Source organism: Micrasema longulum, unplaced genomic scaffold, assembly GCF_059751315.1.
Source record: "Micrasema longulum isolate JH-2025_06_02 unplaced genomic scaffold, ASM5975131v1 h1tg000280l, whole genome shotgun sequence".
NCBI classification, from domain to species: Eukaryota; Metazoa; Arthropoda; class Insecta; order Trichoptera; family Brachycentridae; genus Micrasema; species Micrasema longulum.
In genome coordinates this window covers 155999-169273 of record NW_028277484.1, presented here as the reverse complement: position 1 = coordinate 169273, position 13275 = coordinate 155999, and the positions used below count along the sequence as shown (strand labels likewise).

General features: G+C 35.3%; 1 protein-coding gene across 3 annotated transcripts in view; it reads right to left on the bottom strand.

The window, feature by feature from the left end:
* Msp300 (Muscle-specific protein 300 kDa) overlaps positions 1 to 13275 on the bottom strand; it is a 170428-nt gene that overhangs the window by 53892 nt on the left and 103261 nt on the right. For 2 of the 3 annotated variants that reach the window (XM_088224346.1, XM_088224345.1), the window contains exons 1-2: positions 1953 to 12817; positions 506 to 616 (exon numbers count right to left, since the gene is read on the bottom strand). In XM_088224346.1, coding sequence (XP_088080472.1) covers positions 506 to 616; positions 1953 to 10772 — 8931 coding nt within the window. In that variant the 5' untranslated portion in view covers positions 10773 to 12817. Of the gene's footprint in view, positions 1 to 505; positions 617 to 1952; positions 12818 to 13275 lie in introns of those variants that run through there. The other variant, XM_088224344.1, reaches the window with a different exon arrangement.

The window sequence follows — 13275 nt, the reverse complement described above, 5'->3', positions numbered from 1 at the left end:
TTAATATACGAAGCTTCACATTAGGAGCAACGATGTGTGTGCATATTTTTCAAAATATATCTGCTCTACGCAAAGTCCAGGTTCTAGTATTGACGGGAAGACACTAAAATCTACATATTAGCGATGAGATGAACTGTATGTTAGAAACTTGAAAACCAAACACATGTACAATTGGTAAGTAAAAAAGAGGAACCCTCTAACTAACAACTCTCTGTTAAAATTGCGGTTAGTCTACGCACGTTGAAAACAAAAAATATCCCAAATAATAAAACTAATTGATGAGGAAGTTTTTTGCGCATAATAACAAATTTTATAAATATTTTATATGTTATCAAGTTACTCAGATATAAGTTGGTCCACGTGACAAAGCCAAGTAGCGGACAAAGAATCGACGAAATAAGACGCTAAATGTTCTAAGATTATCGAGAGAAAAAACAATGCAATTAATGTTCTCGTAATCAAGGCAAATATAATTGTCGTGGAATTTGTCACGTGATGTACTCACAAGGATCTCATCGAGCATGTCCTGCAGAGTGTCTGCGGGGAGGTCTTTCAGTCTGTCCTCAGTCCTGGTGAGATCTCGTACCAGGGCATCCATCTCGATAGTTAGAGAATCCTGGGGATGGTATTATCGAGCCAATCATTACTTGTCCACTTCAGTCGGGCGACACAAAGTCAGGCAAACGACACAAAACCAAAAACATGCACATTCGGTAACGAGAGCGACGCTGGAGTTGTCCGACTGCCCCGTGTCCACAGGGCTAAGGGGAAACTATTGGCTAACCGATGTAAAAAGATGCGCGGAAAGAGGAAGGAAATTAATATCTCATCGGATTGCGATAGTTTTCAGTTTTTTAAAATTAATATCTTCTCTGAACATGTTTTCAAATATCTATGTCAGAAAAATCAATACCATGATCAGCCAGATAAATCATTTGTTAACTACTGTAATAACAAAAAAGCTATAAAATGTAATCCTTTACCCATTCAGAACATCGTCAGCCGAATTGCCGCGATGACAGTTTTGGTTGTTGACAGTTTGATGAAGCCACTTTTCCTTCCCGTTTCCGTGCTGCCCGTATCGTACCACGAACCAGATACAGCAGTATTTCAGAATTTTCAAGTTAAATAAGTACAAAGAAGTGAGCATACTTCAGTGATGGAAAATTTAGTGGGAAATAATTTTCCTAAACCATAAAATCAATAAATTCGCTACGAAAAGCTATAAATAACTTCGATAGTACAAAATGCTTCAAAAATTGAAAAAATAATTAACATGCTTTAAAAATCTCAAAACAATAATTTAAAATATAGATTTAAAGCAATTATATAATCATTTAATGGAGACAAAAACTAGCATTAATTTTAAAGCACGAGAATCTAATGTTTTCTTTATACTGATAACTTTAAATTGTGAATTTTCCGTAAACAGTCAATCGTTGCTAGAAGTATATAATAATATTTCGAGATACCTACCTACGTATTATAATTTATTATTTTATTATTATTTATTTATTTATTCATGGACTAAGTCCATTTAGTAACAATAAAATATATATAAAAGATCTAGCCTATTTAAGTAATCGTTTAAATCTAGAAATGCTAATTATGTACGTACGTTTAAATAGAGTTTTAATATATAAAACTGTATATTGTTGAAAAACCTGCGAAAAAGTGACAACTCTAAATAATTTTTATAAAAAATAATTATAATTTTATATCAGACGGTTTATTTGACTAAATTTGTAATAATTTTACTGGATCTCAAAGATAATATTACTTTGTTAACGAAAAAGCTTAGTATCGAATTAAATAAAACTAGCAAAAACAAAAGGTATATTAATAATAGAACTAAGTATTGTCCAACCATGCGGGAAACGACTGAAAGTTAGGAGTCAGTAAATGATTATAAACACTGCAAATAAAATAATGATTAGTCTCGATTTATTCACCTTGATGTTGAAAGCTGACGGTATCATCGCCGATGGCTGCTCTCTGCTGTCTAGAGTTGTCCCTGTTTGGGGTGGTGCAGGAGGGAATTCGGGGGTCGTCGTGGAAGGCATTGGGTGGGTGGACTCGGTTAGCGTATCCTCAATAATAGTCTCGCTTTCTACGCGATCGATGTTAGTATCCGCGGAGGTTAATTCCGAATGGTTATCTAAGGAAATGCTATCGCCACTATAAGAAGCCGATTGTGCAACGGGCTCAGAACTTAAATAGGTAGTTTGATCCCTCCAACTGCAAATCCCCCCCGGTAAGTCAACACTTCCAAAATCGGTTATGGAGTTAGGAAGGTTACCGCTGTTGAATTTGTCAGAACCTCGAGGCGGAGAGCCGGGGGGATTGGAATCACTATCATCGTCTGGGTCCTCGCGTCTGTATTCCACATGCGGTTGGGTTGCAGCTAGAGATTTACTCAATATGTTAGCGAGAATAATTTGCCAGTCCCTTTCGGCATCGTGATATGTACACTTTTCAATCCAAAAACGATCATCGAGTTTTACATTTGTAAACAAGTTATCAGAATTTTGAGTAATCTCATCAATATTCTTAGTTTCAGCGGTAACGTCAGTATTTTCGAACGTTACGGGATTAATTTTTTCAATATTAACAGAATGTTTAACATTTTCTTTTTCTTTCGTAGTTTTATCAAAGCACCTAGGGGTAATATCGCTACTAATATGTTGTTTTAGTTGTTCATTTTGTATAAAAAGTGGTGAAGTATTAATGTGAGTTACGATATCATCTTTTACTAATATATCAAATTTCGTAAACGACGGTTCGTCTAGCAATGGTTTCTCTTTTTTAATATTTTCCGATTTTCTCTCGAGTATCTCACTTTCTATTTCGATTGATGCAAGGTCGTCGTTTGAAACAGTCAAATCTATACAATCGTGAGCATTAGAAGCATGAATAAGGTTCAACGTTAAAATATTTGATTGGAGGCCAATATCGCCTGAATTATCTTTAAAGTCATTTTCACGCTCTACGGCGTTATGTTCGCTGCTCAATACATCAACAATAAAATCATCCGGTGTGGAAATGGTGTGCATTTGTTCGACAGTTGAATTGGAGGTTAGGTCGTCTATTTCACGAAGAATTAACATCTCAGGACTAGCAATATTTTCGCTTAAAGGAGGGAAACAATCTGAAGCAGTTAGTAAGATATCGGAGTTTTTAAATTCTGAATTAATTGGTTTCATGTTTTTCTCATTTGATTTATATCCATGTGCTTTTCCCAAAGTTTCGGTGTCGTGTGCAGCTGTATCATAGGTTTCACCATGTCGAGGGGAAATATTTTTGACATCCGAAACAGCTGTTTGTGGATTATCAATATTTTTGCTTAATGAAGGCATTTCGGAATCTATTCTAGTGCTGAGAACTGGGGCGGTTACTTCTTTTGTTGAAATACTCGCTTCCGGAACTTCATGCGACGATTTCTTATTCTTTTTCTTTTTTGTCCTCGATTTTTTCCCCAACGCTTCACCTAGAATTTCGGAATCGCATACGACTGTTGTAGAAATATTGTTTAAATCTGTTGTATCAACAGATTCCGGAATATATTTATCGAGAATTTGGTCACTGTTTAGGGCAAGAGTGTCAATTGATTTATCTGCTTTACCCGCGTCTTGTTTAACGATACAATATTTGAGGTCAGTCACTTCGATACAAGGTACGTCGGGTGGAATAAATATATCATTTTTCTCTTCAGTTATATCAGAAATTTTACCTTCATTTTCATCGTGAGTAAAATTATCAGGGATTGTAATATGTTCGATTATAGAGAGATTTTCAGACGAAATATTTTTTAATGCAGACGTAGAATTGTCTCTTTCTTTCCTATTCTTTTTGTTAGTTTTCGATTTCTTCGATAGTGCATCGCCGATCGTTTTAGCTTGATGTTCATTTGAAATAGTTGGAACACAAGCAGGATCTTGAGTATCTCGGGTAACGGTAAGGGTTGAAATATTAGTCTGGAAGAGAATATCGCTTGAATTATTTTTAGGGTGCTCATGCCATTCAAGCGGATCTTTGCAACTTAATTCATCAACAATAGATTTTTCCGGTATATAATCAGTATCACTCTTTTCCAAATTTGTTTCAGGGGGACGACATAACAAATCATCCGAATCCGTGATATTCTTATTTAAATAATCCGTTTCAGATTTTTCATTAGTGTTAATAGCAGAGTGGTCGGGTGACAAAATGGCTTCCATTTTATTGACAGGCCGATTTAACGTTGAAGCTTCGATTTCATGACATAATAAATCAGAATTTGAAACATTTACGCTTAAAAAGGGGTTTTCAGGAGTCACATTTACGGTTGGAGTCACAACTGTCTTCGCATTCTGCAGAATAACAGATTCTGTCAGTGTAGAAACTTCAATCGGTTTCTTGTTTTTATTTTTTTTGATCTTTGTTTTTTTCCCGATCGCCTCGCTTGAAGTTTCTGAATCACATTTTGTTGAAGGAATATCATTCGAGTATGTTGGAATTTTACCGGAAACAAAAATATCCTTAGAGATATCGGTCGAAATATTTGACTGCGAGGGAAAACCGACTAAACTTTCAGTAAAGGATACACGTGGTTCAGGACCAATATCTGTTTTTTCGACGGTTATATTATAAGTTAAATTGTCTTCAGTTTCAGGACAAATAAAGTTTTCGCAAATGTTTTCATTTAAAGGGGATGTTACGTAAGGTATGTTTGTGAAAGAGGTGGCAACTTCTGTTTTTGGTGAAATATCCGTCCCCGATTGGGGGAAGGTATTTAACAATGGTTTCTTACTTTTATTTTTTTTGGTCTTTGATTTTTTGACAAAAACTTCGTCGGCAGTTTCGGATTGATATTCTATCGATGTTGGAGAGACGTTTGAAACAGCCAAATCCAAATTAATTTTATCGGAATATTGGTTAAATTTAAGAATATCTGACTGCAAGGATGTGTCGCGTGAATTATCTTTAGCGCATTTATTCTGCTCAAACTCATCCATGCTCCTTGAACCATCTACGGAAGATATGTTTGGTGTTATATCTATTTTAATACTTTCTGAAATATCAAGTGGATAATTGATCGATACAGGATGTGAAATATTCTCATTTAATGGACTAGATTCATTAATATCAGATTCTTTGGATACAGGTTTTTCCGGTAACGGTTTCTTGTTTTTCTTCTTTTTGTTCTTTGATTTTTTTTCAGACACGTTTCCTAACGTTTCGATTCCGCATTCCACAGATATAGGAGTATCGTTGGATACAATCTCATTATCATTAAGTTTTTGGGTGTCATGGAGGCATACTTCTTGATAAGAAATATCTTCAGAGAGAGTTTTTCCGGGAGATATATTTTTATTCGATTCTAATTTGAATTCCGTTTTAGAAAAGTTGTCCAATAAATGTTTTTTGGTTTTCTTTTTAGTGTTGGCTATATTTTCTTGTGCTTCATTAGTTTTTCCCGAGTTATTTTTTTTAAATTCAGGAGATTCTTTTGGATCAGTTGAAACAACTATAGATTCATGAACATCTTTATCTTTGAGGATAATAATTGGCGTTGGCGCGTCCGAAAAAATATTTTTGTTTTCCGGTTGATCGTTTTTTTTCTTTTTCGATTTTTTCGATTTGGGTGCTTTATCGTCCCGGGGGTTTACTCCCAAAACAGAAGAGTCGATAGTTAAAGTATCAGGACTTTTCTGAGATTTTTGGGTAAATTCATTCTTTTCATGCATAGCATTAGCTGTTTCAACAGTAATATTTTTAATATCATAATTAGGGCTACTTTCAGGTACAGGTTGTTCTTCGGGTGTTTTTGTTGAAGACTTTGATCTTGATCTGGATCGCCTGTTTTTTAATGGAACTGACATAAATCCATCCTTGTCTAATTTTCTTTCTTCCACTGAAGGAATATTTTGAACAATATCTACTAAGATAACAGGTTGTTCATCAATCCTTGATATTCTATCTTTTACAACAGGTTTTTCGATACCAACAGATTCGATTGGACTAATAAACAAACTTTTACCACCTACTACGTTTGCCCATGACACATTTGTAGTTATGTTATCGGTAGATTCTAAAGGTAATATTACTTCCTCGCTTTCAACATTTACCTGAGTCGATATTTTTAACGGTACTTCTGATTTAGTTATATTTTCTGTCTCATTAAACATATTTTTGGTATTAGATTCTTCAGGTACAGAGATAGCACTATCATGCTGTTCATCAATATCTTTAACGCGATTTGGAGCAGTAGGCTTAGATCGCAATAGTTCGGTAACAATAGATCGGTCGGTTTGCATTTCCAAATACTTTATATCAGAGTGAGATATTAACCCTTCTGCAACGGCTTCCGCGTAAGTTTTTCCAGCCAGTTCAAGTTTTTTCCAAATGTTAATTGGTGCGATCTCACTATGAGTATTTGAAATCTGCAATGTATGAACATTAGATTTGATATCAATACTGTCTTCGGTTTTGTGACCTACGTCTTTAAGATCACCTTTACTTTTCTTATCTTTACGCTTCTTAGGCTTTTTGTTTGGTTTAATTGTATCTTTTATAAAATCGACATCTGTAGATTTAGGTGACTGTACATCAACAGTTTCAATGGTTGTATTAACTAGGGTGTCGAGTTGTTGATTCACGTTTGCCTCCGTACGTTCCTGATTAAACGTGTCCTTTTTATTGACATCAACACTATCCAGTTCAGCATTGCTAATTGATTCAGTTTTTACATTTTTAGGAGGTAACATGTCACCAGAATGTATGGAAAAGTCTTTTTTTTTATCAATAGTCTGTCGATTTATAAAAATAGAAGGTTTGAATTCTGGAGCATCAGCTGAGAGATTCGAAACGAATTTGGGTTCGGACGGTTTGAATTCTGGAATTGATTCAAGCTCGGGAAGTAAGTCTCTGAGATCATGAATTGGTGATTTTGTTCTTTTGTATACGTCCGGAGTATTTTTATTATCATTTAATGTATAAGTGGTCACCGATGCTGCATTCTGGGGGATATTTGAAAATTCGACATTAGTATCGAATTGACTCACAGTCCATATAGAAGATTGCTTATCAGGAATATTGACGTATTTGCCATCATTGATAATCATACTTGGTAGTTCTGAAGAATCAAATGTTTGTCCTGTCCACTGATCATATGTCAGGTAGTCTTCTTTAACATTCCCCGATGAAGTTGTTGATGGATTGACTAAATCAACCCAAACATTAGAATTCGTTTGCAAACTTTGACTATCAAAAGAATTTTTGAACTCTTGAACATTACTACCCCAAGTTGGGCAGGTAGGAGAAACTGCGTTTTCAAAATTGGGAATAAATGCATCAATCAGTATATCTTTCCAAACGTTTTCCGTGCCGTCTGACTGTGTTTTTTGTAATAGTATATTTTCATTTTCAGATACGTTCTTGGATAAGACGGAAATTGGATTATCATTTTCTAAGGTATCCTCTTTAGGTTTAGAAACTTTTGATAGATTTTCTGGTTTGGAATCGATATCATCATGCTGGTTACCCTTTATAACGGCCAGAGATTCGTCATCCGAAAGAGAAAACTTTTCATCTAAAACATCTATCCATGCCTCTGGTGAAATATCAATTGGCAGATTAGAATAACTAGTAGCTAACTTCGTCACTTCATTTTCAGAAGAAATGTTGAAAGATTCAGGGTTATTAACATCTTTCAATAATTGCTTCGGATCACTAATACTTTGAGTTTCACCTAATATAAACGCAGCATTCGTTATTAAAGGGGCGTCACGAGATTCGTTAAGACAAATTTCTATTTTTTCATGCTGAGTATCGTCATCAGATAGAGTGAATTGTTCATCAAGAACATCCATCCATGCATCAGAATTAGCATCAATTGGTAGTCCAGCATACACTTTAGGTTGTTCAGTAACGGTAATTTTGAATGTGCCAAGAGATTCGGAAGTTGGACTTTCTTCAGATGTTGGTTTGGGTTCATCGACAGTTTTGGTTTTCGTAACAGACTTGATGGTTTTCTGCGTTGTAATAATAGTATCACATGGCGTTTCTAATGACGTTTCCCCCTTTTCTTCTTCTGGCTCTTCATCTGATAGAGTGAATTGTTCATTGATCACGTCCATCCATGCATCAGAACTAGCATCAATTGGTAGTCCAGCATATACTTTAGGTTGTTCAGTAACGGTGCTCAAAATTGTACTGACAATAGATTCAGAAATATTTTTTTCTTCGGATATTTGTTTGGGTTCATCGACAATTTTGGTTTCCGTAACAGACTCAACCATTTTTTGCGTCGTACTAGCGATTTCACACGGCTTTTCCAATGACGTTTTACCGGGCTCTTCTTCTGGCTCTTCATCTGATAGAGTAAATTGTTCATCGAGCACGTCCATCCATGCATCAGAACCAGCATCAATTGGTAGTCCAGCATACACTTTAGGTTGTTCAGTAACGGTGCTTATAATTGTACTGCCAAGAGTTTCAGAAATTTTACGTTCTTCAGATATTCGTTTAGGTTCATCGACAATTTTGGTTTCCGTAATAGACTCTACTATTTTTTGCGTCGTACTAACGATTTCATGCGGCTTTTCCAATGACGTTTTACCGGGCTCTTCTTCTGGCTCTTCATCTGATAGAGTAAATTGTTCATCGAGCACGTCCATCCATGCATCAGAACTAGCATCAATTGGTAGTCCAGCATACACTTTAGGTTGTTCAGTAACGGTGCTAATAATTGTACTGACAAAAGTTTCAGAAATTTTACGTTCTTCAGATATTCGTTTAGGTTCATCGACAATTTTGGTTTCCGTAATAGACTCTACTATTTTTTGCGTCGTACTAACGATTTCATGCGGCTTTTCCAATGACGTTTTACCGGGCTCTTCTTCTGGCTCTTCATCTGATAGAGTGAATTGTTCATCTAGCACGTCCATCCATGCATCAGAACTAGCGTCAATTGGTAGTCCAGCGTACACTTTAGGTTTTTCCGTAACGGTAACTTTAATTGCGCTACTAAAAGATTCAGTAGTTTGACTTTCTTCAGATATTGGTTTGGGTTCATGGACAATTTTAGTTTCCGTAACAGACTTAACTGTTTTTTGCGTCGTACTAGCGATTTCACGCGGCTCTTTCAATAACGTTTCACCCTTTTTTTCTTCTGGCTCTTCGTCCGACAAAGTGAATTGTTCATCTAGCACGTCCATCCATGCATTAGAACTAGCGTCGATTGGTAGTCCAGCGTACACTTTAGGTGTTTCCGTAACGGTTACTTGAATTGTGCTACCAAAAGATTCAGTAGTTTGACTTTCTTCAGATATTCGTTTGGGTTCATCAATAATTTTGGTTTCCGTAACAGACTCAACTATTTTTTGCATAGTACTAGCGATTTCATGCGGTTTTTCCAATAACGTTTTACTCGTCTCTTCTTCTGGCTTTTCATCCGATAGAGTGAATTGTTCATCTGGCGCGTCCATGCATGCGTCAGAACTAGCGTCGATTGGTTGTCCAGCGTACACTTTAGGTTGTACAGTAACGGTACTTGTAATTGTGCCAAGAGATTCTGAAGTTTGGCTTTCTTCAGATATTGGTTTGGGTTCCTCGACAATTTGTGTAATAGACTTGATAGTTTGCTGCGTTGTAATAGCAGTTTTACGTGGCGTTTCTAATGAAGTTTCCCCCTTTTCTTTTTCTGGCTCTTCATCTGATAGAGTGAATTGTTCATCTAGCACATCCATCCATGCATCAGAATTAGCATCGATTGGTAGTCCAGCATACACTTTAGGTTGTTCAGTAACGGTGCTTATAATTGTACTGCCAAGAGTTTCAGAAATTTTACTTTCTTCAGATATTCGTTTGGGTTCATCGACAATTTTGGTTTCCGTAACAGACTCAACTATTTTTTGCGTCGTTTTAGCGATTTCATGCGGCTTTTCCAATAACATTTCACCCGTCTCTTCTTCTGGCTTTTCATCCGATAAAATGAATTGTTCATCTAGCACATCCATCCATGCATCAGAATTAGCATCGATTGGCAGTCCAGCATATACTTTAGGTTGTTCAGTAACGGTGCTTATAATTGTGCTGCCAAGAGATTTAGAAATATTTCTTTCTTCAGATATTGGTTTGGGTTCATCAACAATTTTGGTTTCCGTAACAGACTCAACTATTTTTTGCGTCGTACTAGCGATTTCACGCGGCTCTTCCAATAACGTTTCACCCTTCTCTTCTTCTGGCTCTTCATCCGACAAAGCGAATTGTTCATCTAGCACGTCCATCCATGCATCAGAACTTGCGTCGATTGGTAGTCCAGCGTACACTTTAGGTTGTTCAGTAACGGCATTTATAATTAAATTACCAAGAGATTGAGAAATATTACTTTCTTCAGATATTGGTTTAGGTTCACCGACAATTTTAGTTTCAGTAACAGATTCAACAATTTTTTGCATAGTACTAGCGATTTCATGCGGTTTTTCCAATAACGTTTTACTCGTCTCTTCTTCTGGCTTTTCATCCGATAGAGTGAATTGTTCATCTGGCGCGTCCATGCATGCGTCAGAACTAGCGTCGATTGGTTGTCCAGCATACACTTTAGGTTGCTCAGTAACGGTACTTATAATTATACTACCAAGAGATTCAGAAATATTTCTTTCTTCAGATATTCGTTTGGGTTCATCGACAATTTTGGTTTCCGTAACAGACTCAACTATTTTCTGCATCGTAATGTCGAATTTACGTGGCTCTTCTAATAACGCTTCACTACTTTCATTTTCCGACTTCATTTTACTAGCTGCATTCTTGTAGTATTGCGCTTCAGCATCTCCTATAAGGGCTAAATCGTATTTTGGTGCGATGTCAATAACATATGATGAATTCAATTCAACACTTAAAGAGTTTATTGGTAAACCTTGAGATTGAACCGAAACGACATTTTCAAAATATGTTTTTTCAAATCGGAAATATTATAATAATCACGAATATTTGTGAAATCTAATGCAAGGTATTTTAAAAAATTTTCAGAATATTGTTCTTTACAGGGTTTTTTCGTGTCATCAAAATTTATATTTTGAAGTTCGATGGAAGTTTTGCTTTTTTGCTGGTCGATTAACTGAGTTTGAGAATTTTCTCCTAAGGCGTATTTTATTTCACCCACCGATTTTTTTCTATCATTATCAACTTCTTGTATTAGTTTATGGGTGACATCTTCTGTTATATTGTCTATGGTAATTGACACAAACTCATAACTTGAAGGTTCGGATTTTGTAGCTGTAATTTCACTTAAATGTGGATTAGGTTTGCTAATTGTCGATGGTTCTGAGTTTGTGTTAGAAAACGTTTCTGATAAAATCAAGGATTCTTCATTTGAAGTAATCAAAGGTTTGGAATCTAATTCAACTTTTATACCTAATGATTCTTCGGCTTCATTTTTCTTTTTGATTTTAAGAGCAGCTTTTTTCTTTTTTATTTCTCTCATTCTTAAGTAGAGATCTAAATCTTCTCCTTCAAAAGCAGGCACTTTTTTGGACTTGTGTTGTTTTTTCGAAACTATTGCTTTATCTTCACAACCAACATAATTTCTTTCTTGGACAGATCCAAATATAACTTGTGTGATATTACCTCCGTCTAAAATATTTTCACACTCTACTGAATTAGAATTTGAAGGTTCTATATTTTTTTCATTGGATGGCGTGCATAAAGGAGGATCTGAGGTGTTTTCTAATTGCATAATAATATTGGAATCAGAAGGGTTTGATGCAACAGAAGATTTCAGTAATTGATCTGAATTGAAGAGGGCAACATTTTCAACAAACGTGTCTGGTGCGATCAGTGAAACATCTTCACTTACAAAAGTATTTATTTCAGGTAAATGCATTTTCATTTGATACACAGGTTGCATTTTCACTTCCTCGTGCGTAATTAGAATAATTTTAGTTGTCGACGGTTGTTCAATACTTTCAGAATATTTTTTACATGAGGAAGATTCTTTAGTTTCAGAAACCTTAGTAATATTCGTACATTTATATTCTTTATCCGTAAAGAACTTTTCATTGTTATCATCAGCGGTTATTGAAATCGATGAGTTAATTTTGTTTTCATTTACAGTTGAAGGGTTGGATATATTTAAAGTTTCACGAGTAAAAAGTTTAGAGTCATAAGTTAGTTTTGAAGGTTCAACAATGGATTCGTTCAAATCAACCATTTTAGGTTTTGGTTTCTTTTTTCGATGCTTCTTCTTCGATTCGTTAGATGTATTAACCGTGTCATTTAATTTCTCACTAGTTTGTTTAAATGCCTGGTCTTCAATCAATGTTTCTAATACAGGGCTTTCTATGGTAATTTCTTTGGACTCAGTATCAATTGGAACATTTTTTGTGATTGAATCTTCTCTATCAGTATATTTTGTTGATCGCTTAACGTTTTCCATACTAGATTTTTTTAGTTGTGTATGCGGAATTTCAAATGTCATCGTGTCTGAAAAACGTTTCACAGTGGTATGTACTTCTGTTTTTAGGCTAGGGTCTCTTAATTCTATTTCTTTCAAAACATTGTCTATATTCTCAACCACATTTTTTTTATTTTTTTTTGTTTTATTTTTCTTTTTACTTGTAGTAGAACGATCTTCTTTGTGAGGCATCGAAGGCTCGAGCTTGTTTTGTATCGAACAAATCTCAAGTTTATCATCATTTGGCTCTACAAACTCATCTCTTTTACTCGATGGAATATTTTTATTTTTATTTAAATCAAAGTCTTGAGATTTATCACTACGTTTTAACGATTTCGTGTTAGGAAACTCATCTTCAACGGCAGCATGTAATATTGCTGACTCTCCAACGTTGAAGGTGATAGTTTTATCATTTTCATTAAATTCTTGTAATGTTCGTGATTTGTTCGTCTTATTTCGTTTTTTACCTATCTTTTTTGCAGAATCCGTAGCAACAAATTCATTTTTTGAAGAATTTGAAGCTGGATCAGAAGGATTTATGATTTTTGACTTTAATTGAATTACTTCCTTCTCTGTGATAGGATTTTTATAGTCATCATGTCGGGTGACTTGTTCAGCACCCGCATGAGACAAATCGCATATTTTTTTAGGATGCGTGTCAAATGCTTCAGCGGAAAATTTTATTTCTGGCTGACTGGATGGCTGGAGTAATTGTTTAGTTAATCCCTGAGTTAATATTTGTGCATACGAAAAGCTCGGAAGATAATCTTGTTTAAAAGATTTTTCAATAGTTTCAAACATATCTTCTACAAGATTTTTAGATTGTAAAGTGTCTTCATGTT